The 23,280-nt window shown below is 37.3% G+C and overlaps 1 protein-coding gene across 2 annotated transcripts in view; it reads right to left on the bottom strand.

Moving 5' to 3' along the window:
- SPOCK3 (SPARC (osteonectin), cwcv and kazal like domains proteoglycan 3) overlaps positions 1-23,280 on the bottom strand; it is a 324,864-nt gene that overhangs the window by 195,280 nt on the left and 106,304 nt on the right. Inside the window, exon 3 of one of the 2 annotated variants that reach the window (XM_076010748.1) lies at positions 10,548-10,593. The exons of the other annotated variant lie outside the window; for it this stretch is intronic. Coding sequence (XP_075866863.1) covers positions 10,548-10,593 — 46 coding nt within the window. The remainder of the gene's footprint in view (positions 1-10,547; positions 10,594-23,280) is intronic. 2 annotated transcript variants of the gene reach the window in all.

Below are 23,280 nucleotides of genomic sequence, written 5' to 3'. Positions count from 1 at the left end.
GTTTTCTCAGTTTCCTGGGTCTGGGCTTGGTGTCTGGCATTCATTTTGGAAAGTTTTCAGTCATTATTTTTTCAAATATTTATTCTGTTGCTTTTGATCTCTCTTCTCTTTCTGATGTCCTTATGTATGTATTTTAAAGATTCACTTTGTTGTCCGATAGCTGTGCACAGTGACCGTGACATGAACAGCTATGGCGCAAAGAGGGCTGGTCACTCACACTCGGTGGAAGCGACTCGGGAGTTGCAGGGAGAAGGAGCAAGACTCAGACATAGGGGAACGAAACAGAGAAAAACAAACGTCCAAATGTGACCCTAGTGTATCATATATGCTGTTTGCCTACAATGGCGTGGGACAGTGTAAGGGACACGTGGAAACCCAATGCGCTTGGGTTTTGATGAGCTGATGACCTCAACCAAGAAGGCACATTATTGACTCCCACAGAGCAAAGAGTAAGGCGAATCCTAAATGCGCTGTTTCGGGCTGCGCGTTTATACTCATAAGAAAAGTCTTCACAGGAAAAACAGAGTTTGACAGAGGATGTCTTTCTGCAAATTTAACAACATGTGACCTCTAAGAAGTGTTTTAAAAATACAGTAATTATAAAAATAATGTGAACATAGAGAAGTTACACTAAGTAGAAATTTATGGCTTTAAGGATCAGGAAATGAATTATTTTGTTTTTCTAACAACTTAATAAAGCAAAACATAATACAAGTTCATATTGATTGAGATGTAAATTCTTGCATCTCTTGAAAGTTTTAGTCTCTGTAACAAGAAGGAAAAACTATGACTTTTAAATTACTGTGTGATATTCCCAATCAAAGCCACCAAAAAATATGCATAATATGAATTTATGGGTTGTTTGTATTGAAATTATTGGATTGGATTTTTTATGAAGTTTTCAAACTCACTTAATATTATTCACCTTAATTTGAAAACACTATAAAAATTTAGGTTCTAACTGGCAACGAGACTAAGTTTCTATGGGCATTTTAATATTTGTCCTTACTGGGAATTCTGTCATACTTATTTACCTTTTATTCTATAACCGTTGTAACAAATGAGAAGGCTCGGTGGTAGCTGAAGATATGTTAAGTAAAGCTATTTCTGAGTTCCATATATAAGGCTTCCTCCAGAAAGTTATAAGAAGTATACCAAAATACTAGACATTGTCTTAACTAAAGCACATATAAGACAATTTCCTGAAATGTATGTATTAGTTATATTGGTTTAAAAGATCTAGCATTCACAGGCTGGGCGCAGAGGCTCACACCTATAATCCTAGCACACTGGGAGGTCGAGGCAGAAGGTTTGCTTGAGCTCAAGAGTTCGAAACCAGCCTGAGTGAGAGTAAGACCCTGTCTCTACCAAAAATAGAAAAAATTAGCCGGACATGGTGGCGCATGCCTGTAGTCCCAGCTACTCAGGAGGCTGAGGCAGGAGGACTGCTTGAGCTCAGGAGTTTGAGGTTGCAGTGAGCTATCATGATGCCATTGTGCTCTACCCAGGGCAACAGAGAGAGACTCTGTCCGACACACAAAAAAATCTAGCATTCACTAGTAGAAATAAATATGTTTAACTCTTCACCTTATAATCATCTAAGATCTTATAAACAGGCATAGTTCTAAGAGTTTACATACGGGATTATTCAGCAATTTACAGATATACAAAACAGAAAAACAGTCTGTGAGATATTTTTCAAAAGTAAAAGTACTCATGATTTTGTACTATTTAAAAATAAGTGTCAAAAGCAATTAGAGATGCTTAGTATATAGTATTGCATATTATTTCTGTCATTTAGATAGATGGTAGAAAAACTAGAAGATCCTGACAACTGGATACAAACAAAGGTATCCAGAAACTTCAGCAGTTTAGGAAGTATTCTTTCTCTCCACAAAAAATAAATTAGAGAAAAGTATTTTCAGTTAATACACAAATTATGAAGGAATAATTCCATGGAGGAAATTATGTGATGGAGGGAAGCTTATTTCAGAGAAGACATGGGTTTTTTTCCCATGGATTTTTAAATCTCAGGCTGTATTAACTCATCTCTTATTAAGTGGAAGACTCTAGTCAGATGCAATCTCAAAAAACGATGTAATGCAACTGAGATTGAAGAATTAAGCAGTCCTTGTAGTCTATTCATTTTTATTTACTCTTGCAATTTTGGTATAACTAATTATACAATAAGCATCAACAATAAATAATGATGATAGATATCTATAGAGAGAAAGAGATGTGTGTGTATATAATTTGTTTACTTGTAATAAATACTGGTGATTGAGACATAAAAGTATAATTCATCAAGTTCTCAAATATGAAATATTAAATACACAATCATTTATCTAATGTTTTCATATGAAAGTTAAGTTCTAAATTTATGGAAATGATCAGATATGCAAGGATAGAAGCAGAGCATATTCAATACATTTCAAGAAAAGTCAGATTTCTAAACATCTCTATTCTTTGAGGTTATTATTGCCTTTAGTTATTTCCCTTCTTAACAGTAAACGAAGATTCAAAACTGAATTTTATTTATATAAAACATTCATAAGTAAAATTGGCACAATATTGGGAAATTCTGAATTCTTTATGATACTAGTTTCTTTCCACAAACAAAGTACACTGTATGAAGGTTGGATGCACATGGATTTTTTTTTTTTTTGATACAGAGTCTCACTCTGTTGACCAGGCTAGAGTGCCTTGGGTCAGCCTAGCTCACAGTAACCTCAAACTCCTGGGCTCCAGCGATCCTCCTGCCTCAGCCTCCTGAGTAGCTGGGACTACAGGTATGCACCACAATGCCTGGCTAATTTTTTCTATATATTTTTAGTTGTCCAGCTAATTTCTTTTCTTTTTTTTTTTTTTTTTAGTAGAGATGGGATCTTGCTCTTGCTCCGGCTGGTCTGCAACTCTTGAGCTCAAATGATCTGCCTGTCTCAGGCTCCCAGAGTGCCAGGATCACAGGTGGGAGCCACCGCGCCCAGCCTGGATGCACATGTTAAATGTGGAACTCTTAGAAGGTTTATGTCAAAGCGTGTGCGCGCAGACACACGCACAAACACACACATGCTGTACTTGCTAGTACCTAAGTGGTCACAGTATATAGCAAGAACCAGTCGGTGAGGATTTTGAAATAAAACGTCAGATTATGTCACCTCTTTTACAGATGACAATACATCGGTTAGAATATGAGTGCAAACAGATGTGTTTTGACCCAAGGAAGGCTTTTTATAAGATTTGGTATAAAATATTAATTAGAAGCAGGAAATGATTCTCTAAAATATAGATCTCAAGTGATGTATTATCAGATGACTGTTCAATTTTTAATTTATCCAAAAGATCATTTATGAAGATCAAACATTAAAGAGGCAGGGGTTTCTTAACTGCATTAGTGATTGGACACAGGCACCTCTAAGCTTCAATGCCAGTATGTTAATACCCTCAAAACACATGTATTTCTTCTCTTCGCTGTATATAAGAAGTGATTATGCCAATAAGACTGGGTGTGTTTAACCACTTGGGTCCGGCGCTCACTGGCCGCGACACCTTGCCCACAGCCGGCACTCACAGTCCGCACGGTAGCTTGTGCTGTGCATCGATGACGAATCCGTTTTGCTCTTGTGTGATGAGGAAAGCTTGAAAGCACTGAAAGCTTGTTTTACTTTACAGGCAGCTTTACTTGGAATGTAAATGAGAATACATATATGTTTTTATTACGTTATTTTTAAATGTTCACAATTTTATTTTGATAAATGAAAAATTAGAAAAATCATGTCACGGCTGTCGGCTCAAGTCAATGCTCGGCCCATCTGTGGCTGCCGACTATAGTCGACGCTCGGCTGTGCACATTCCTCTGTGGCTGTCAACTATAGGCGACGCTCGTACCGACGCGGTCAAAGTCAGCACAGTGACTGTCTTCTGCATAACACCTGCAGATACGCAGTGTTCCCCCAGTGGAGGCAACAATTTCTTCTTTGGGGGTTTTCTTGCTTCTCATGATCCATTCTTAAAGCCCTTTGGCACCTGCTTCTGACAACTGATCTCAAAAAGTGAATAGATTGGCTAAAATTCTCTGACACTTTGAACTGAATTCAAAAGAACAACTCTTTTGACACAAAATTCTCGGTACAACAGAATGGCTGAATCATTTTGATAAGTCACTGCTAGTATCCTGTGATTCTCAACTGAACCTAAATACATAACGAGTTGTAGAGTTTACAAGATAAGCACATTCATGCCTATCAGGATGGATATTATTTTAAAAAAACACAGAAAACCACAATTATTGCTGAGGGTGTGGAAAAACTGGAGGACTGTGTATTGCTGGTGGGAACATAAAACAGCACAGTTGCTATGAAGAAAGACATGTTCGTTCCTCTTACAATTAAACAGAATTACCATATGACACAGCAACTCCACTGCTGGATATATAGCAAAAAAAAAAAAAAAAGAAAAAGAAAGAGAGAGAGAGAGAGAGAGAGAGAGAGAAAGAAAGAAAGAAAGAAAGAAAGAAAGAAAGAAAGAAAGAAAGAAAGAAAGAAAGAAAGAAAGAAAGAAAGAAAGAAAGAAAGAAAGAAAGAAAGAAAGAAAGAAAGAAAGAAACCTGAAAACAGAGACTCAAACATATTTGGACACGCATGTTCATAGCGGCATTTATACACAATAAACAAAAGCTGGAAGTAATCCAAGCATCTATTGATAGATGAATGGATAAACAGAATGTGGTGTGTACAAACAATAGTATATTTATTCAGGCTAAAAAGGTGGGAAGTTCTGACACATCCTACAACGTGGATGAGTTTTGAAAATATAATGCTAAGTGAAAAAGCCATTCACAAAAGAACAAATATTGTATGATTCCACTTCTATGACATACCTAGAAAAGCCATATTCATAGAAGCAGAAAGAGTGATGGTGGTTGCCCAGGGTAGAGGGGCAGAAAGTTACTGTCCACCAGTTATAGAAACTGGTGGAGAGTTTCGGTCCACATCCATTAACTGCAGGTCCTCTTCAACCGGAAGATGAAAACAGCTCTGGAGAAGGATGGTGGTGACTGTTGTAAAACAATGTGAATGTACTTAATGCCACTGAACTACATTCTTAAAAATGGTTAAAATGGTGAATTTTATGTTATGTTTATTTTAGTGTAATTTTTTAAAAAGTAAAAGACAAAACCAAACCAAACACTGCCACAAACACACACAACAAGTGCTAAGGCCCTGCCCTAGATTAATTATCTCAAAACGTTTGGGGGTCAAGCTCATTCAATTGTACTTTTTAATTGAGTGCAAAGTAATTCTCTGCACAGCCCTGACTGAGAATCACTCCTCTAGCCAGGAGAGGTTTCTGTTAAAAATATGAATTTTTATATGCATCCACAGTTTTCACTCTTTACAAACTTCTTACTGTGTTAGGTTAACAAGATTTGAGATAAGAATATAGTTTCTTAAATCACGGAACATCTTTGAAGTGAAGTTGATCAATCTCTTGCTCTGTAAATTTGACTCAGAATTTAATAACCCATGAAGTCATTGAAAATAAATATAATTTGCCTTCTTGCACACCTATGTAGGCTACTGTGATATGAAGCAAATCAAGTATTACATGTTAATCTCAATTTTATCTCATGAGTTACAAACACAGACCTCTATATTATTGTTCTATAGAGTAAGTACCACTAGTTGGCATAGAACAAAACAGTCTAAGATTCTTGGTTGCTGTATTTTATGGACTATGGTGTAAAACAAATTAAATACCATTATCATATAACTCAGAATTGGTTACAAAAATAAATGTCTCATTTAGAAGCTTATATGGTTTCTATGTACTGACTGTAACAGAGTAAATGAGCGTGCACTGTTGGTTTCTAGGCTGAATGTAATTTCTTAGCATGTTTTCCCTGGGGGTGCAGAGGCCCCACGATCCACTGCTGCCACTGTGGGTGACGGCAACCAATGCAGGATACAAACTGCCATGGCCACTGGAACTTTTAATGCCCTAACAAGGAATTTGCCCAAAAAGATACAAAAATCCTAAATCAATTCATGTGAACTGGTTAAATAATGGTTCAGATCAAATAATGATTCAGAATTCACATTTTTAAATGGTTAAGATCAGTTTTCGAAAGTACCGTGATTATGTAATCATCTTTGCATATTGCCAGCACTGAATTTCAATTCTGGGAACACCAATTTTTCCACTAGAAAAATGCCAAAAGGCCCCAAGCTGTTAAACAAAGCAGCATTGTAATACCACCATGCCTCCATTGTGAATCATGGCTCAGACCTACCCACTGTTTCAAAATACTACCCGTAAACACCATCTAAGAACATGAAAAAAATATTCATGTAAACAAGCAAAAATTAATCTAATCGACACATCATGTGCCTTAGTAAGTATAATAATGTGTTTAGGAAGAGGAAGACAGTTGGGGTGCATTATCTCAAACACTAGTCTTCTTCGGTTTCAGGAATAATAACAGCCGTAATGCCATGGACAGCTTTGTTCACTGGAGGGAATAAAAGCTCCAGATGAAATCTCAACAGCTCTTCCTTTGTAGCCAGAGACTGACTGCAAAGGGACACGTCAGGCCGTGACTGTGGCTACATGTGAGATGTTTTGCAAACGGAGGGAAAAATGATGAGCATCAGATACAGCCCTATGGACGGGCCCTGAAAAGACAAATGGGAGAGTACGTGCCTGGGCATGTCAGCGCCCTTTCCAAGAGCCCAGTCTTTCTCACCTCCCACCCTCTGATCCTAGCAAGACTAGATCGGTTGCAAGTTTAGCTGTCATGTGTCTGTCTCACCTGGCCAGATTTGGGGTAACTTGAGTTTAGGAATGGTTTCCTTGCAACCTCCTCTTCAGGAACCTTTGTTGAATTAAACACATCTAATGAACCAGAAAGAGTCAGGCTGCCCTTCCCCGAGAGGCCCTGATTTAGAGAGAAAGCACACACTGAAACTGCTGTGAGAAAACCTAAGGTAAATTCAACTTCTTCGTTATTAATCTACGGATCATAACGCTTCCATGGCAGGCATCAAGTAGAGCAACTCCAAGCTGGTTTAGACAGAAAAATTAAGGAAATATAGAAAGTATAATTGGCTTACAAATCTTTCACCTGAGAGAACCTAGATATCTATCACATGCTGGGAAAAATAACTTGTGAATAACAGGTGACCCTTGTAGATATAGTACCTCGGTCCGAGTAGACTCTCTAAAGGACTGTCTGGGACCACTGCTAAAAATTTTGGTCACGTATCTGTTACACACCAAAATTCATCCATGGTCAGAAACAAGGCAGGGTCAGTATAGTACAAAGGAAAGGAGTTATTATTTATTTTCAAAGTTTACAGCATATTTATCCAAAGTGTTGATTAAATTATTTAAAATCTTTATCACAGCATCACTGTAGGTTCGTTCATGCACTTCCCCTTTCTGTTTATCTGTCATAGTAAACATGGTAAAACATATCAGTTTTGTGCCTTATTCTGAGAGATGCGTGTCATCATGAAAACTATTTTTCAGTCGATTTCCGTTGTGTCAACTCATGATCATCCACACCCATGAAGAGCAGTGATGGCACAGGAAACACACGGTGAAGAAACTCAAAGAACTTATTTCTGCATCAGTTCACTTTCTTTCATTGTGCAGCACATCCAGCAATATCAAAATAGTTTTACTCAAATTCATTTGTCAACATTTTATTTTCCCAAAACTCTTACAATTTTAGTGGCTAAGAAAAAGCAAACTGGAAGTGTGGTTGATGAAAAGAACCATTGGTTCTTTTCTCATTTTGTCTCATTGGTTTTGTCTCATTGGTTCAATGAGACAAAAAATTTCTCAGAGGCAAGCTGAAAGGCAGATAAGGTTTATATGAACAATCAGTTGATTTTACCTAAAAGTAAGTTTGCAAGTGCAGATGTGTCTGTGCCTGTGTAGATATGTATCTGTGTGTGTATGTATGCATGCATTCGTGTGCATATTTATGCATATATGTAGAAAGGCGCTCTATGCTGGGAAGTTATAAGTATTAATTAACATTTTCACTAGTGGTATTTTAATTTCTGCATATGTTGTGGATATAGAAATAGAAGTAAAAGATAACTTTAAGTAAAGATGGCTAAAATTGTACAAATGCCAGCATAAAAAATATAACGACAAGGTAACTTTTTCTTCACTCTTTCTTAGGAAATATGCAAACTCCCCAAAAAAGAAATAAGGGAAAATCAATTTATACTGATACAGTAGGGATGTCCATAAATCCATGAAAACATAACATATTGGAATTATAAACAGGCATACAAAGTTTTGTAAATTATCTTACACTCAACAGATCAATCAGCTTTTGAAGGTAATAACTGAAGACATAGTCTGTCATCAAAAAGAACAAGGAACATACGAGAAACTATCAAATCTCGAGTCTATTCTATCCAGATGGTGCACATGATATATCTTACTCAGAGCTAGGTGGGGGCAGAGTAATCTGCTCACTCTTCAGTGTGGCCTACAGACAGGTTGATTAATTTGACTCAAAGCCAAACACATGTACATGTATCCCAATTTTTTTTTAAATTTTTCATTTTTTAATAAAAAAGCTCCATGTATGCTTGTCAACTATGTGCATTTAAAAAAAAAATCAAAGCTCTGGATCTGATGGTCTACAAAAATTGTTTTACCATATAGAAATAAAGATAACCATTCTATTTCTAATATTTTTTCAAGTAAATATATATTTTAAAGCATAAACTTCAAAATATCATTAGTATGCATTATTTCATGTTAGTGCTAACATACGAGTGGTAGTTATCACATAGCAGTTAGGATGCAGGGTTTGGGGTTCAGAATGGATGAACCCAAATTCTGATTCTGCCACTATGTAGGAATTTAACCTGGGCAAGAGCTTAACCCCCTTCAATGCCTTAGCATCCACATCTACTTGCAGGGTTATTGTGATGATTAAATGAACACATATATAAAATAGTGACTGAATATAGGACATTCATGAATATCAGGTATTATCATGTCATGAGTTCCTCCCTGCCTGATAAGTATATTTTTAACAAGTGAATAGGTTAAAAACCTCTTTGAAAATTAAAGTAAACCAATACTGCAGAACATTAGGGTTTGGAAACTTCTCTTGTACAGGAATCTTTTTTTTTTTTTTTGAAAGATAAATAGCGATTCAACACACTATCATGCATGCAATAAGGAAAAAAATAAAAGCATCTTTATTATAACCGGATGCACCAAGTATGACAGATTTAAGTGTTAACATCCATTCCATAGATAACCTCCCACTTTTCAAGGTTTATGACTCCATCATAAAAATTCATTTCCCAAGAAAGCTGGCAAATATATTGCAGTCTGCATGTCATTATTTTTTTATTGCCTCTGTTAATGCATTGGCTTGACTTATTAGGGACTAAGTCAAAATTAAATTTTTTTTTTTTTTTTTTAGAATTTTAAAATGTTTACTCCACAAATAGGCTCACTGGATAAAAATAGTGAAATCACATGATGTGTATAAGAAAGAAACTAATTATAAAGGGGAGATAGGATATGGATGACTGTTTCAGACTCCAGGTTAATATCAAAGTTGATGACAGTCTATGACGAGGTCCACACAAGTTGGTTCTCACTGACAGAGATTGGCTGCTATAGCAGTCATCCCAAATATTCAGTTAAAAATGTGGAGACACCACAAAATACCCTAAGCTCCCTTGAATAACATATTATGGCTCCGTCATTCAATCACTTACCTAAATATTCTTAAAACGCTTTCTACTTTTAAATGGTACTACTTCATGGAGTATTATCCTTAGCCTATGTAAAGTAGAAATTTATTTTGTTTCAAACTTTAAAAGGAAGATTCCCTGGTCCTAATAATATGGAATTTAGCAGACAAATCTCCGGAGTTATGTATATAATTATGGTTGCATTGAGTTTGGTGTTTCCATCCTCATTGTACACATAGGGGTATTTTCATCCTCATTCACATTTCCTGCTTTTTCTTCTTAGGTAAATTAACCAGAACTGCAAGCTGTGTGGACAGAGGTGGGGGACCCTAATTTTGCATAAGGCTTTTCATCTTGGGTCTTTTTAAGATCCCAGCTGAGTCTAATTACCAGTCTTCTACATTTTAAATGAAGGCTTTTATTAACTGGAAAAGAGGCAGCAAAACCATTTGTTTTGAAACTTTTAACAAATAAATCTAATGCCCAGTGAATGCACTGGAAAACTAGATGAAGTGACTTGTATCTACTAATAACAATAAACACAATAAAGTTCAAAAGCCCAAATCAGTAATTTAAAACACATATCTAAAAATAAAAGACATCCTAACATAATCATGATACCTAATTAGCTTATTTCTAACTACAGCATGGTGAAACGAAAGTAATTACTGCATGCACTTTTCTATTCATGTAAGCTCTCCTATTTAGTAAAATTGTAAAATCTAACCAGACAATAAGTACCATTTTTAAAAGCATAGTGATTATAAATATGTAAAAATTTCTATTTTAAAACAATTGGATTCTTACCCTGGTCGAAGGGCTTTCCTGGACTCCAAGTGCGGAAATAATCATCCTGAAGGGGAAAATAATGTGTATTGAGTATGTATGAGTACTTAGAATGTAAGGATTCATACAAAATCTAAAATAAAGTATGAAACACAAAAGCTGTATACAAACCTCTACTTCCTGCAATGGCAAGCAGCAAATTATAAAACAAATAAATAAAGAAAGAAAAAAGAAAAAAAGAAACAAGAGAAAAAGAATAGTTATCAAAAGGGAAAACATTGTTTACAAGTTATAGAAAAGTCTTGCAATGAAAAGTCTTTCCTTTTCATTTCAAGTCAATGGTAACTATAACAATTTAACTATTCTTGGTGGCCACTTTTGCTAAATAATATAATGCAACACTTTCAATTGCAATTCAATGTGTAATATAACATGCAGATAATTACCCTAAGCTAATAAGCTATAAAGTATCTTAGCAGTTTCCAATTATACAGCTTCATTTTCCACTAGTACAATCATAACTGGAATCATTAATACAACAAGGAAAATACAAGTGATTCTGCAATAGCCCACAGAATATAAATATACTACTTTATGCAAATCATTCACATGTTAATTGAATATCTAAGGAATTCATCAAAATGCATTTGGGAGCCTAAGAAAGAAATGCACACCTAATTAAACCCTGCCTAAAGTTTAAATCTTTAATATGGAAGAAGAATCAATACAATATATTTACAATATATTTAGTAAATGTTACTGCACAACACAAAAGTGGGGCAACATATAAATTTTAAAAGAATTTAAAAAGCAAAGCCAAATGGACTGAATCTATTTTACCTACTGTTTTTACCACTCTGAAACCCTCATAAAAGCACCTCACGCATATTACCTTTTATCGTAAACAAAAAAGGTGTGACTGTTCAAATTATCACACTGCCTTCTCTATAGTAGCTAGCTGCAAGCAGAAGCAGCACATGTGGTGAAGTGCAACACCCCCACCCCACCTAGAGAACCTTCCCGTCCTCTTTGCAGGTGATTTCCAACACACAAAGAGAGAAATTTAGCATACAGTTTACTTAGGAAATAAACACAATTCTGCAATTTACGTATGACACATTTAAAATTGTTTCGAAAGTTTTTCCTTATTGCGACTAACAACTCACTACCACCTTCTGCACTCCCACCCCACCAAATTCAAATGAAAGAAAAAATATGAACAAAAAGAAAAAGACAAACCACAGAAGACATCTCTGTTGGCCTGATATTTATGTCCAGACAGGGATATATATTAAGAAGGGGGCAAGTTATGGCAATCTATGCTAATAGGTTTTGCACTAAATTATCTAGGATTAGATTAAGGTAGAATAATGTCACCGGATGATTAAATAAACTTAAATAAACACTGATTATGTACTCACTTTTAAAAACCATTTTTTAATTTTTTGTTGCTCTTTTTTTTTTTTTTTTTGAGACAGAGTCTCACTCTGTTGCCCAAGCTGGAGTGCCGTTGCATCAGCCTATCTCACAGCAACCTCAAACTCCTGGGCTCAAGCAATCCTCCTGCCTCAGCCTGCCGAGTAGCTGGGACTACAGGAACGCACCACCATGCCTGGCTAATTTTTTTCTCTATATATTTTTAGTTGTCCAGCAAATTTATATTTTTTTAGTAGAGACAGGGTCTCGCTCTTTCTCAGGCTGTTCTTGAACTCCTGGCCTCAAGCAATCCTCCGCCTCAGCCTCCCAGAGTGCTAAAAATCTTTTTTTTAAAGCAATTATAGCATGGTAGAACTCTTAGAAAAGTAAGTTTTCAAATTAAATTACTCCACTAAAAGTCTCAAAACTTAAGCTAAGGATCATAACATGCTCATTTAACACCTTTTATTTTTTAAAATCCGTGCCACTGTTTGGGATGATGAATATTATTCATCCCAAACAGGAGAGGAGCTGAGCAGCTATGTTGTTAAGTCTCTTCTGAGGCATAACAGAAAGCTAGACATGCACACATGTGCGTGGAGTGCTGGATTTGGAGACAAGCAAACTGGAATTTTAATTCTTGGCTTTAACACTGATTAGCTGCATTACTTTAGAAAAGGTGATTAAACCTAGACCTCAGATCTTTGAGAGTAAAGTTGGAAAAATAATTCCTACCTGTCCAAGAGGGGTACTGCGAGGATTAGTTATGAACTCTGCAAAGTGACAGCATAATATCCAGCATGAAGAAGGTGCTAGGGGCTTAACAGCTGCTCAGAAGGGTCAAGTTCATCTCTGTTACTGTCCTTGGGCAACACCACTGGACAAGCTCTCACTACTGCTGACCAAATCCTTTTGTTTTTATGGATTCTTAAAAACAGCCATAAACTCCTCATATTTTTGAAACTGATGTCTAAACTGCCCCCTCCAAAAAATGTTAAATGTTAGGTGCAGTGAATTTTTTAAAAGCCTACATTTATGACTGTAGTTAATACAAGAGGGAAAGTGTTTCTGATTATCACCTCGGACTGCTCTGACTTGGCACGGCTACAAGTGGCGTCACCCACGAAGATGTGGGTAAGTTTTTAGTGCAAAGTGACTTCATTCGTGTAAACACCACAGAGCCTGCGAAGGTGGAACAGGCCTGGAACTGACATTGTTAGCACTGAAATCAGATAACGTGAAAGTAGCGTTTGACACGACAGAATGTGTCAAACACGGGCAGACACTGAACATCTGCATAGATCAGCAGTTAGGTGAACGTATATTAAAAAAAGAAGGGCCGGGCGCGGTGGCTCACGCCTGTAATCCTAACTCTCTGGGAGGCCGAGACGGGCGGATTGCTCAAGGTCAGGAGTTCGAAACCAGCCTGAGCAAGAGTGAGACCTTGTCTCTACTATAAATAGAAAGAAATTAATTGGCCAGCTAATATATATAGAAAAAATTAGCCGGGCATGGTGGCGCATGCCTGTAGTCCCAGCTACTCGAGAGGCTGAGGCAGGAGGATTGCTTGAGCCCAGGAGTTTGAGGTTGCTGTGAGCTAGGCTGACGCCACGGCACTCACTCTAGCCTGGGCAACAAGTGAGACTCTGTCTCAAAAAAAAAAAAAAAGAACATGATGGTGAATTTTAACTCCAACTGCATTTAATGAACTTCCTTCAGAACAACACAATTAAATTTGGTTAGTTGGGACCATAGCTTTATAAAAATTTTAAAATCACAATGTAAAACGTGAGTCTTGTTTTTGTTTTTGACATAGTCTCACTCTGTCGCTTGGGCTAGAGTGCTGTGGCGTCAGCCTAGCTCACAGCAACCTCAAACTCCTGGGCTCAAGCGATCCTTCTGCCTCAGCCTCCCAAGTAGCTGGGACTACAGGCATGCACCACCATGCCCAGCTAATTTTTTATACATATTTTTAGTTGGCCAATTAATTTATTTCTATTTTTAGTAGAGATAGGGTCTCACTCTTGCTCAGGCTGGTTTCGAACTCCTGACCTTGAGCGATCCTCCCACCTCGACCTCCCAGAGTGCTAGGATGACAAGCACACCCGGCCCCTTGTTCTTTTGGTGATGTCAAGGGAAATCTTGAAGTCTAGCCATTGCGGGCATCTGATACAGCATGCAAAGGCAAAGTAGTTAGCCTCCTAAGTTATTTTTAGACATACTCTTTTTGTTCTCACATCATAAGACTTTTTTTTTTTTTAAACAGTTTCACCTCATTAAATCTAAGGAATTTTGCCAGGATGGGAAATAAAAGTATTTTCACATAAGTGTTCATTCAGGTGCAATTTCTTTTGTTTCAGAAAGCTTTGTGTGAATATTGGTCATTCTCAGGCTTCGACTTAGATCCAAAAGGAGCCAACCAAGGATTTAGAAAACAACTGCAAGAGATGCCCCCAACTGGAGAAATTCATACTGAGATGACTAAAACCAGTCCTGGGTGTTTCAACAGGCACGTGGGACTCTTGTCACTCATTCAAAAGCTCATGCTAGCGAATTACGGAGACTGTAAGAATTTAATATCATCTCCATTGTCAATTTCTTACAATTAGAGAAGCAATAACTGTCAGTTTTCCACTAAATACAGTCTACATAAGAAAAATTAATTTGCATATTATATTATTTAACAGGGTTTTTTTTTCTTGTGGTTTTAACATTGTACCTTTTTCTCTAATTTTAAGTAAAATATGTATTTAATGTAGAGAGCAGTTTCTCAAACTTGGTGTTATTGATACTTTCAGGCATATAATCCCTTGTTGTGTTAGGGGCGAGAGGCCACCCTGCCCAGTACAGACTGCTCGGCAGCAACCTGACCTCTACTCACTCAGACACAGGGAGGGCTCCTCCCCTGAGTTGTGACCAACAGAAATGTCACCAGCAATCGCCTAATGTTCTCCAGGGGGGAAAATCACCCATTGAAGGACCACTAATGTAGAGTTGTTGGGGAAATACAGAAAGAAAAATGAATCAAGATGTCCTGCAACAAAACGACTTCTACAACCAACAGGTTTTTTTCACAATATGTTTTATAATATCAAAAACATATCATACACTCAATTTCATATCCAGATTTTTTTGTAATATTTTACTGAGAACATCTGACAACTTTATCAATTTTCTCAATGTATTTAATAGTTAGATAATACCCTTTTGTGGATTAATTTATGCCCTCATATGTCTATGTTTTCATACTGTTTCTAGTATTTTGCCATAATAAATATTAAATGTCTGACTCAATTTTTATTTTCTTATAGATATAAAAATAAAACTATAAGTTTAGGAAGGTAACCAGGGGAAATAGGGACATACCCTAGAATAGAGAAACTGGTTTCCTTTTACAGTCACTAGTTACAACCAGGCTTTGTCCAGGTAAAGTGGGTGGGAAGAATGTTTACATTCAAAGATCAACTGTTGGGTTCACTTCCACTCACACTGCTACATCTGTGCTGATAAATCCTCCCAACGTCTGAAGGAATAATCTGCATTGGCATGAAACTATGTCAGGGATTGCGTAAACACACTCGCAGATTTTGATACAGGATCAATTGGGAATGAGCAAGTCTTGATGCCCAAGAGTTCCATAAATGCCCAGAGATGAACATAGAAAGCTCATGCTCAGGTATTATTTAAGCCATTATTTAATCCACGCAAGCTGTTTCCCTGCATATGAAGAGTTGTATGGGCAATAAAATCTAACTGCAGTATATGTTTGAAAAGAAATTACTCACAAAGCGTCATGCTTTTAAATAATAATAAATAGAGGAGATGCCATTGAAGTCTACCGGACACAATTTTGTCCTATTTCCCATAAGTATTTTGTAATTTATATTCAGTAACAGTTATTCAGTATTTTTAAAGTATAGAAAAAGTATTATAAAATGAGATACAGAGGACCATGCTTACGGAGGTACACTTCAAAAATAAAATGAATGCCAAAGTGATGGTCATCCATGGTGGCTACGTCTGATATCACCTACTCATATCCTAACCAAACTCAGTCCAGTTCCGGGTGGTGTATAGAATTTTCTGGTCGATCTATACCAAAACATTTTAGAAGATAATATTTCCATAGTAATTCTCTTCCCTGTCTGAAGTCTGAAGTCTGATGTCAAACTATCTAGGATTTCATATAAGACCACTGTGTATAGTCATACACTTGGAATACAATACCTACAGCAGATTCAGCTCTGGTATTGCCAACCATAGTGACTGACACTTTGTTATTACAAAGAACATCTCCGCAATGAATTCTCCTATAAAATGACTTCTACAACCTGCAACTTCTACAACCAACAGGTTTCTACAACCAACAGGCATCAGCTCCACACCACATAAAAAAGGAGACAACCCCTTACAACAATACTGTCTTCGTTTGTCTTATAATTTACAGAGCCACACTTGATGTTACATTGCTTACTCCAAGGCATTTAGAATTCTATTTTATTATATTGATACTTGTTAATTGTATTTAATTGGTGACACACTACTTAAAGTGTCATTTTTTCCTCTTGTCCAAAGGAGTATCACTTCCATAAGCAATAACATTTTATCCGTGATCTCATTCAAATAGCAGCTGTCTGAAATTTCAAATGAATTACGATAAAAAAATAAAAATTTAAGAAAATGCAAGAAAGAATACAGATTGAAAGATAACTTAATTTGTAACAAATTTTCAAATTCTAGCTTAAAAATTTCAACTCATGCATCAGAATGAAAAATAAATATGGAAGCAAACAAAGTGAGCAGTATGATAGGCCATCCAGAAAAATAGCAAGATTTTGGAAGAAGTAAAGTCTAGATGTGAACCTTATATTTACCACTTACTCTGATATTTCTTTTTTTTAAATTTCTGGGTATTATGGGGGTACACACATCTTGGGTACAAGTTATGACCTTGCCTTACCCAAGCCAGGTTAGAGGCATGCCCTTCCCCCATACAATGCCCTTCCCCCAAGTGTATGACTATACAATGCTCATTAGTTCCACCCAAATAAAGCTGAATATACTTTCTTCTAATCAGCCCATGGAACCTTCTCCAAAATTGATCACATACTAGGCCACAAATAAGACCTCAACAAATTAAAAAAACTAGAAACTATACCATATATCTTCTCAGACCACAGTGGTATAAAATTAGGGTTCAATTCCAACCGAAACACTCACCACTTCACAAAGTCATGCAAATTAAACAATTTATTGCTGAATGATTATTGGGTCACCAAGGATACACAGAGAGAAATCAAAAGATTCTTTGGACTAAATGATAATGGGACACAAGTTATCAAAATCTGTGGGATACAGCAAAAGCATCCCTGAGAGGAAAACTAATAGCATTAAATGTTCACATCCAAAAAACAGAAAGCTCAAAAATCAACAAACTAATAAACTGTCTCAAGGAACTGGTATTTCAACTCTGACCTTAAGTTTTCTTTTCTCAAAATTGAAACTAATAATATTATAAAGCTCTGTAAAGGTTAAATTATATAATCTATGCAAAGTATTAGTATATAGTTTCTAGCTCAAAATATACACTTAAAAATTAGTGCCTATTATTATAACCGGTGAAACATTCTATTAATTGCCATCAGTCATTATGATGCTACAATGAATATCTTTATTGAATCAATATCATGTGAAAATGAAATATCCAAATAAAATACATGGTATATAACACATGGAACAGGTTATGTGAGAACATCTTTTGGGCAATGCCATTATGACCCTTGACCACTGACTTCTGAAGCCAAATGTACATAAAGTATGACTTACTAATCCTCCAACATCATACCAGAGACTCATGGTGTTATTCTTTTCAACTGTTCCAATAAACATTGAGTGTGCTTCTAACAGGCGCTCAGGAAAAAGGAAACTGAGTGATACATAGCTTGTGACTTCCAGGAGCTCAGAATCTAAGGTGAAGGGCAGGTGCACTCAGAATGGACTGGGTGTGTGAAAAGAGAGCGTGCAAAGCGTGAGGGGCAGGGAAGAGAGCCAACACATCCGCAACCTTGCAGGCGAGAGGTTGTCACGGGGAAGCTAATTTGCAAACATGCTCACACAGGATGTAGAAACCCTGAAAGTCAGTTTTACAAGGTTTTTGAGACACTCCCCGGTCCCCCCCTAGGTCCTGCAGTGTCAGAGCAGATGATCTCTGCGACGGCCTCCACCACGTGCTGTCCTCACCGCACACTCACCCGGCACCCACCACAACAGGCGGACCTCCCCCCCCTCCCCGAGCGCAGCAGGGCCTCATGCCTTGCCTGATCAACAGTACGAGGCAGGACGGCATCCACGCCATTCTAAGACGGGTTTCCCAGGAGCCTCTCATCCGGCCCCCATAAGAAAAGCTGAGGCGCATGGGGAAGCCGTGAGTCTACATCCCCATGAGCTCCCAGACGCCCCCAAAACCACACTCGAGAGCCGGGTCAACCTCCCGGAGACTCAGCACTCAGCACCCGTTTGCACTGCAGCCACTTCAGAGACCCAAAGTGAGAACGCCCAGCAGGTGCGGTCAGAACACAGAACCACGAGGGAAAGCAGCCACCTGTGGTTTTAAGCCACTACATTCTGGGCTGGGCTGCTGCAGGACAGTGACGAGCTGGGAAGCTCCCAAGCCACACGGTTAGCCAGAGGTCAATGAAATAACAAATACCTACATACACAGCAACATGTGAGGGCTCCGATTCAGGCTCAGCACGTGTCCCATGTCTTCAGACACGCAGGCACAGAGCCTCCCATCGGCCCTCGCCCACGGAACCTTCCAGCGCCTTGGCCCTGTGTACGAGTGTCCACCTGGACTCGGGCCACCCCTCTCTGGGACTGTCCTCTTTACGCACTGACTTTGTTTCTCCTCCTGGATTGACCCTGAACCCAAATCCACTTTCTGGTTTGACTTCCCCATCTTGACCCACTGGCCTCTATTTTTTTATTTTTTTAAAGTCTTGTTGCTAAGCAACCACCACCACTGCCCAATTTCTTTTTCCACAAGCCAGTAAGAGACGGAAGGGGTCCTGGTCTCAGATTCCACTTAAATGGGATATACTCACAAGCACATCAGAAATTAGAGGGAGGGAATGCTCCTGACCCCTAGTCTTCTGCAGAGAAGGAAAGACCGGGCCAGTGGTCCCGGAGCAAAAGGTCCTATTTTTTCTCAAGTACTCAGACAATCAGCAAAATGTTGATATTTGGAGAAAATATAAAAGATTGAAAGACTCTTGATTTTTAACCTTTCTATGACTATTGTATTATTTGCTCAAATCTTCATAACCAAAAAAAAAAAAAAGTATAATAAGCTATTATTCTACTGACTGACAAACTCTTGGCTAATCTTCTTACATGTACACAGAAGTAAAAATCATATGACGATGACTGTGTGAATTATGAGGTACTGGAGGTACATTTCCTAGGATTTCTGAATCTTTTGATTATCATTCCCCATTCTCACACAAAACTGTAGAATTTTTCTTCTATAATTAACTCTTCCTACTCGCTAGAGCTAAACAGCTCAGCCAAATCATGAGGCATTGCTAGTTCTACAGCTAAAAAAACAGCAGTGGGAATCTGTTTGTGTTTTTGAAATGTGCAATATATTATGACAGTCTCATTTACACATCCCCTCCTATTATGGGAAGAATGGCCAGCGTAACAGCTAATCTGATAAATTTCACAAAAGAGGAGCAACTCTCCTGTGTAAAAATACTTAACCCACGATTTGATCACAAGACAGAGTAAGTGAAGCTTTGTCGCGGTTTAAAGGAATTATCTATTTGAGACAAACCATCTCTTTCAGGGCCCCGAGTGTCACGTTTATTGCCCAAGTGGCACTCATTTTTCCACGCAGTGTCCTACCATCCTGAAAGAATTCATTTGTAACACTTTGGTGAGCCCTTTATTTTTCAGAGAGCATTTTTTGCTCCCCGACTCACCAAAGATTAAACACATAAATAAAATAAACCGTGAGAGGGGACGGTGCCATTGGGATCATTCCTCAATTGTCTGTGAAAAATCTCTGTGAATTGAGGCTAGAATCGTCTGAATGTGTAGAGGACGTGTACTGATTACTTTTACAGTAATAAACAAACTCGTGATCCATTTACATCAAGGAAAGGCACAAAAATTTCTTTGCCTCCATAAATGAAATAAGGACATTTAGATATCAGCAATCTTCACTGTAACTATAAGGACACTAACACCTGTAAAGAAATTGAGAAAAACAGTGGTTTGACGTTACTGCTCACTTACCCACACGAGGAACTGTTATGAGCCACTTTACTCACAGTATCTGCAAGAGGTGATTCTACCATAACTCCCACTCGCAGATGAGAGAGATTAAGTAATCTGCTAGTTTACACAAATAGTTAGATGTACAGGTGAGATTTGAACCTCGGAAGTGTAGCCCAGAGCCTGAATTCTAAACCATTTCAGTATACTATGGCTTACGGGCCAGGCCCACCACCTATTTTTGTAAATGAAGTTTTATTAAGACACCGCCACACACATTCTTCTACATTTTGTCATATCTGCTTTAGTGTTTACCCCAGCAGAGATGAATAGCTATGACTGAGACCAAAGGCCTGCAAAGGTTGAAATCTTTACTGCCTGGTCTTCTACTGTCCTGCCCTGTACTCTACTGCCTCTCATAAAAGAAGGTTTATAAAATGTTATAATGTAATATTTAGTGGAAGAGTTCTCTGTTTACACGTAGGAAAACTAATCTTTTGTGTGGGGGGAGGAGAGTGGAATGTTTCATGTTCAGAACTTGCATAATTCTATTCTAAAATCTTAAGGCCTATAAATTTTCCAAGTACTTTATTACCCTTTTGTATGATCATCAATATATCATCTAACTTTGGATATAATCTACAGATGAGTTTACCATATTGATAGAATAAGAAATCACAATGTATAAATATGGAACCAAGCAAAATATGATTATAAAAATCTTTATGATGAGTATTATACAAAAAAAGTTTTAGGCATGGATTGCAAATGTGTGTTCTCCATTTTCATGATCCTCCATTTAAAATGTAATCAAAGGCTGAACAAAGGTAAAATAGGTACTAGAAATGTGCTTCTACTCCAAGAACACTTCTCAGATTAGTAAACTCAAACTTTAGATATTGTTTAGTGATTGGAACAAAGTAACAATACCAATATTTCCATATTTAATTTACATTATTTGTAAAATATTTATAATTTTCCATATTTATATTATATTAACATTTAATATTTATAACAGTTCCATATTTATTTTACATTTAGTATTTATGACAGCATTATCTTAGTGTTCATAATTCATACTTTTAAAAACTTCTATAAACTGGATATTGAATATTGTTCAAATGTGAGACTGTTTAATATTATCAAATGTAAATAAATAAACTTACAAATATATAGTTGCTAAATGCATATCAGTTTGATTAAATCATTAGTATATATAGTCAATGAAAATATAGTACTATTCAAAAATATAAACTAAATACTATGTAAAATAGATAAGTTAGTTATCATAAATGAAATCAAAATAATACTTATCTTTTTTAGAATGTACTCTTTTAAGAGACAAAATGCATTAGCTGTTCATTACTGAGTCAAGTTAACATGTCTATGTTTCTTTTTCCCCTCCAGCAGCAAAAATAAGCTCTTTTGGATTCTATACTAGTTGGGTATAAGGAAGTACATATTTATAAGTGAACTTCAATTATTTCCCTCTGAGGCTTTACTGTGATTAATACCTGTGAATACTTTTTTTGAACATATCTATTTTTAGACACAACCTAAAAGCTGTTTTGCTCTCACTGAGTTTTGATTTTTGTTGTTTTTAAACCACGATTTTTTATTTGCTTTTGATGACTATCCTCTTTTCCTTCCTCTTCAGCATTATGTAGATGGAAGACATTCAAAAATGACCCCTTGCGTGATTCAAAAATTCAGTGTAATGTATATATCTTGGGTTTTGTCTCAATAATTTTTAGATTTTTTTAAAAAACACTGAGTGATAATACTACCAAATTATCAACATGGTTGTTTTTAAAAACAGCCCAGTAAACCAGAAAGGCAGCGACAGTTACGATCATTAGTAGGGGACTATATGAAGGATACTGGCCAAAACAGTCCCCAGGAATCCACCTGCATCCCTGTGCCCTGGTAGTAGATGAGGCACCCTCCCTCCCCAGGCCTCCCCCACCACCCGGGTTTTAGAAAAGGTATATTAGTTGTCTACAGCTGCATAATAAATTATGCCAAAATTTAGCAGCTTAGAACAACATTTATCTTATTGTTTCTGAGCATGAAAAATCTAAACATGAAAAATAAAAAATCTGAGGCTGGCTGAACTGAGTGCTGCTGTGTTGTAGGTCTCTCAGGGCTGGCGCTAAGGGCTGAGTTCTCCTCCCAAGGCCTGGGCAACAGAGGATCATATTCCGATTTTTCAGGCATTGTTTGGCAGGATTTTGTTCCCTGCTAAGTTCTGGAGCAAAGGTCCCAGGTCTTTGCCACTTGGGCCGCCCTGCAGGGGGCCACATCAGGGCCTCCTGGAGTGTGAGAACTTCAGCAGATTGAGGGAGCACGGTCACACAGAACAGTGTCTCTTCTCATGCTAAGTTCAAAATGACAGCCCATCGCTCTAGCGGGGTGTGAGGGTGTGAGACCCGAGTCACCAGGTCCAGCCCATGTTTAAGAGCAGGAGCGGGAACAGCGGGATGTGGGGATTGTGAGGCCACCTCTGAGGTTCGCTGCCGGGGAGGGAGGGGGGCAGGTTGCAGGAAATTCGCTGGAAACTCTTGTCCTCATTCGACACAAGACTGCTTCATCTTCCTATTGCCAAGATTTTCAAGGAAAGGAATTTCAAAGCTCACTCATTTCTTCTTTTGTATGGTTATATAGAAGTTATACTTATTTACGGGGTGTATGTGATCGTTTGATATAAACACACAGTGTGTAATGATCAAATCATGGTAAACGGAACACGCATCTCCTCAAGCAGTTATCATTTCCTTGTATTTAGGAACATTCCAATTCCACTCTTTTTAGTTATTTTGAAATATACAGCAAATTATCATCAACTATTGTTGCCCTATTGAACATTCATTTATTTTCAAAATTCTGTGAACTGGGGATGACTACACTATGTGGCAGTGCTTCAAAAGCTATTTGTCTTGAAGAAATGGTTTTATTGTCCCCAATCAATTATGAAATAAACATTTCATAAAGTGCAATAACATTAAGAACTAAAGAAATGAAAACAAAGACATACAAAATACATAAGCAAATTCATTGCTAT

Source organism: Microcebus murinus, chromosome 15 (genome assembly GCF_040939455.1).
Source record: "Microcebus murinus isolate Inina chromosome 15, M.murinus_Inina_mat1.0, whole genome shotgun sequence".
Taxonomy (NCBI): Eukaryota; Metazoa; Chordata; class Mammalia; order Primates; family Cheirogaleidae; genus Microcebus; species Microcebus murinus.
The sequence above is the reverse complement of the archived record's forward strand: the minus strand, read 5'-3'. Positions and strand labels throughout refer to the sequence as shown.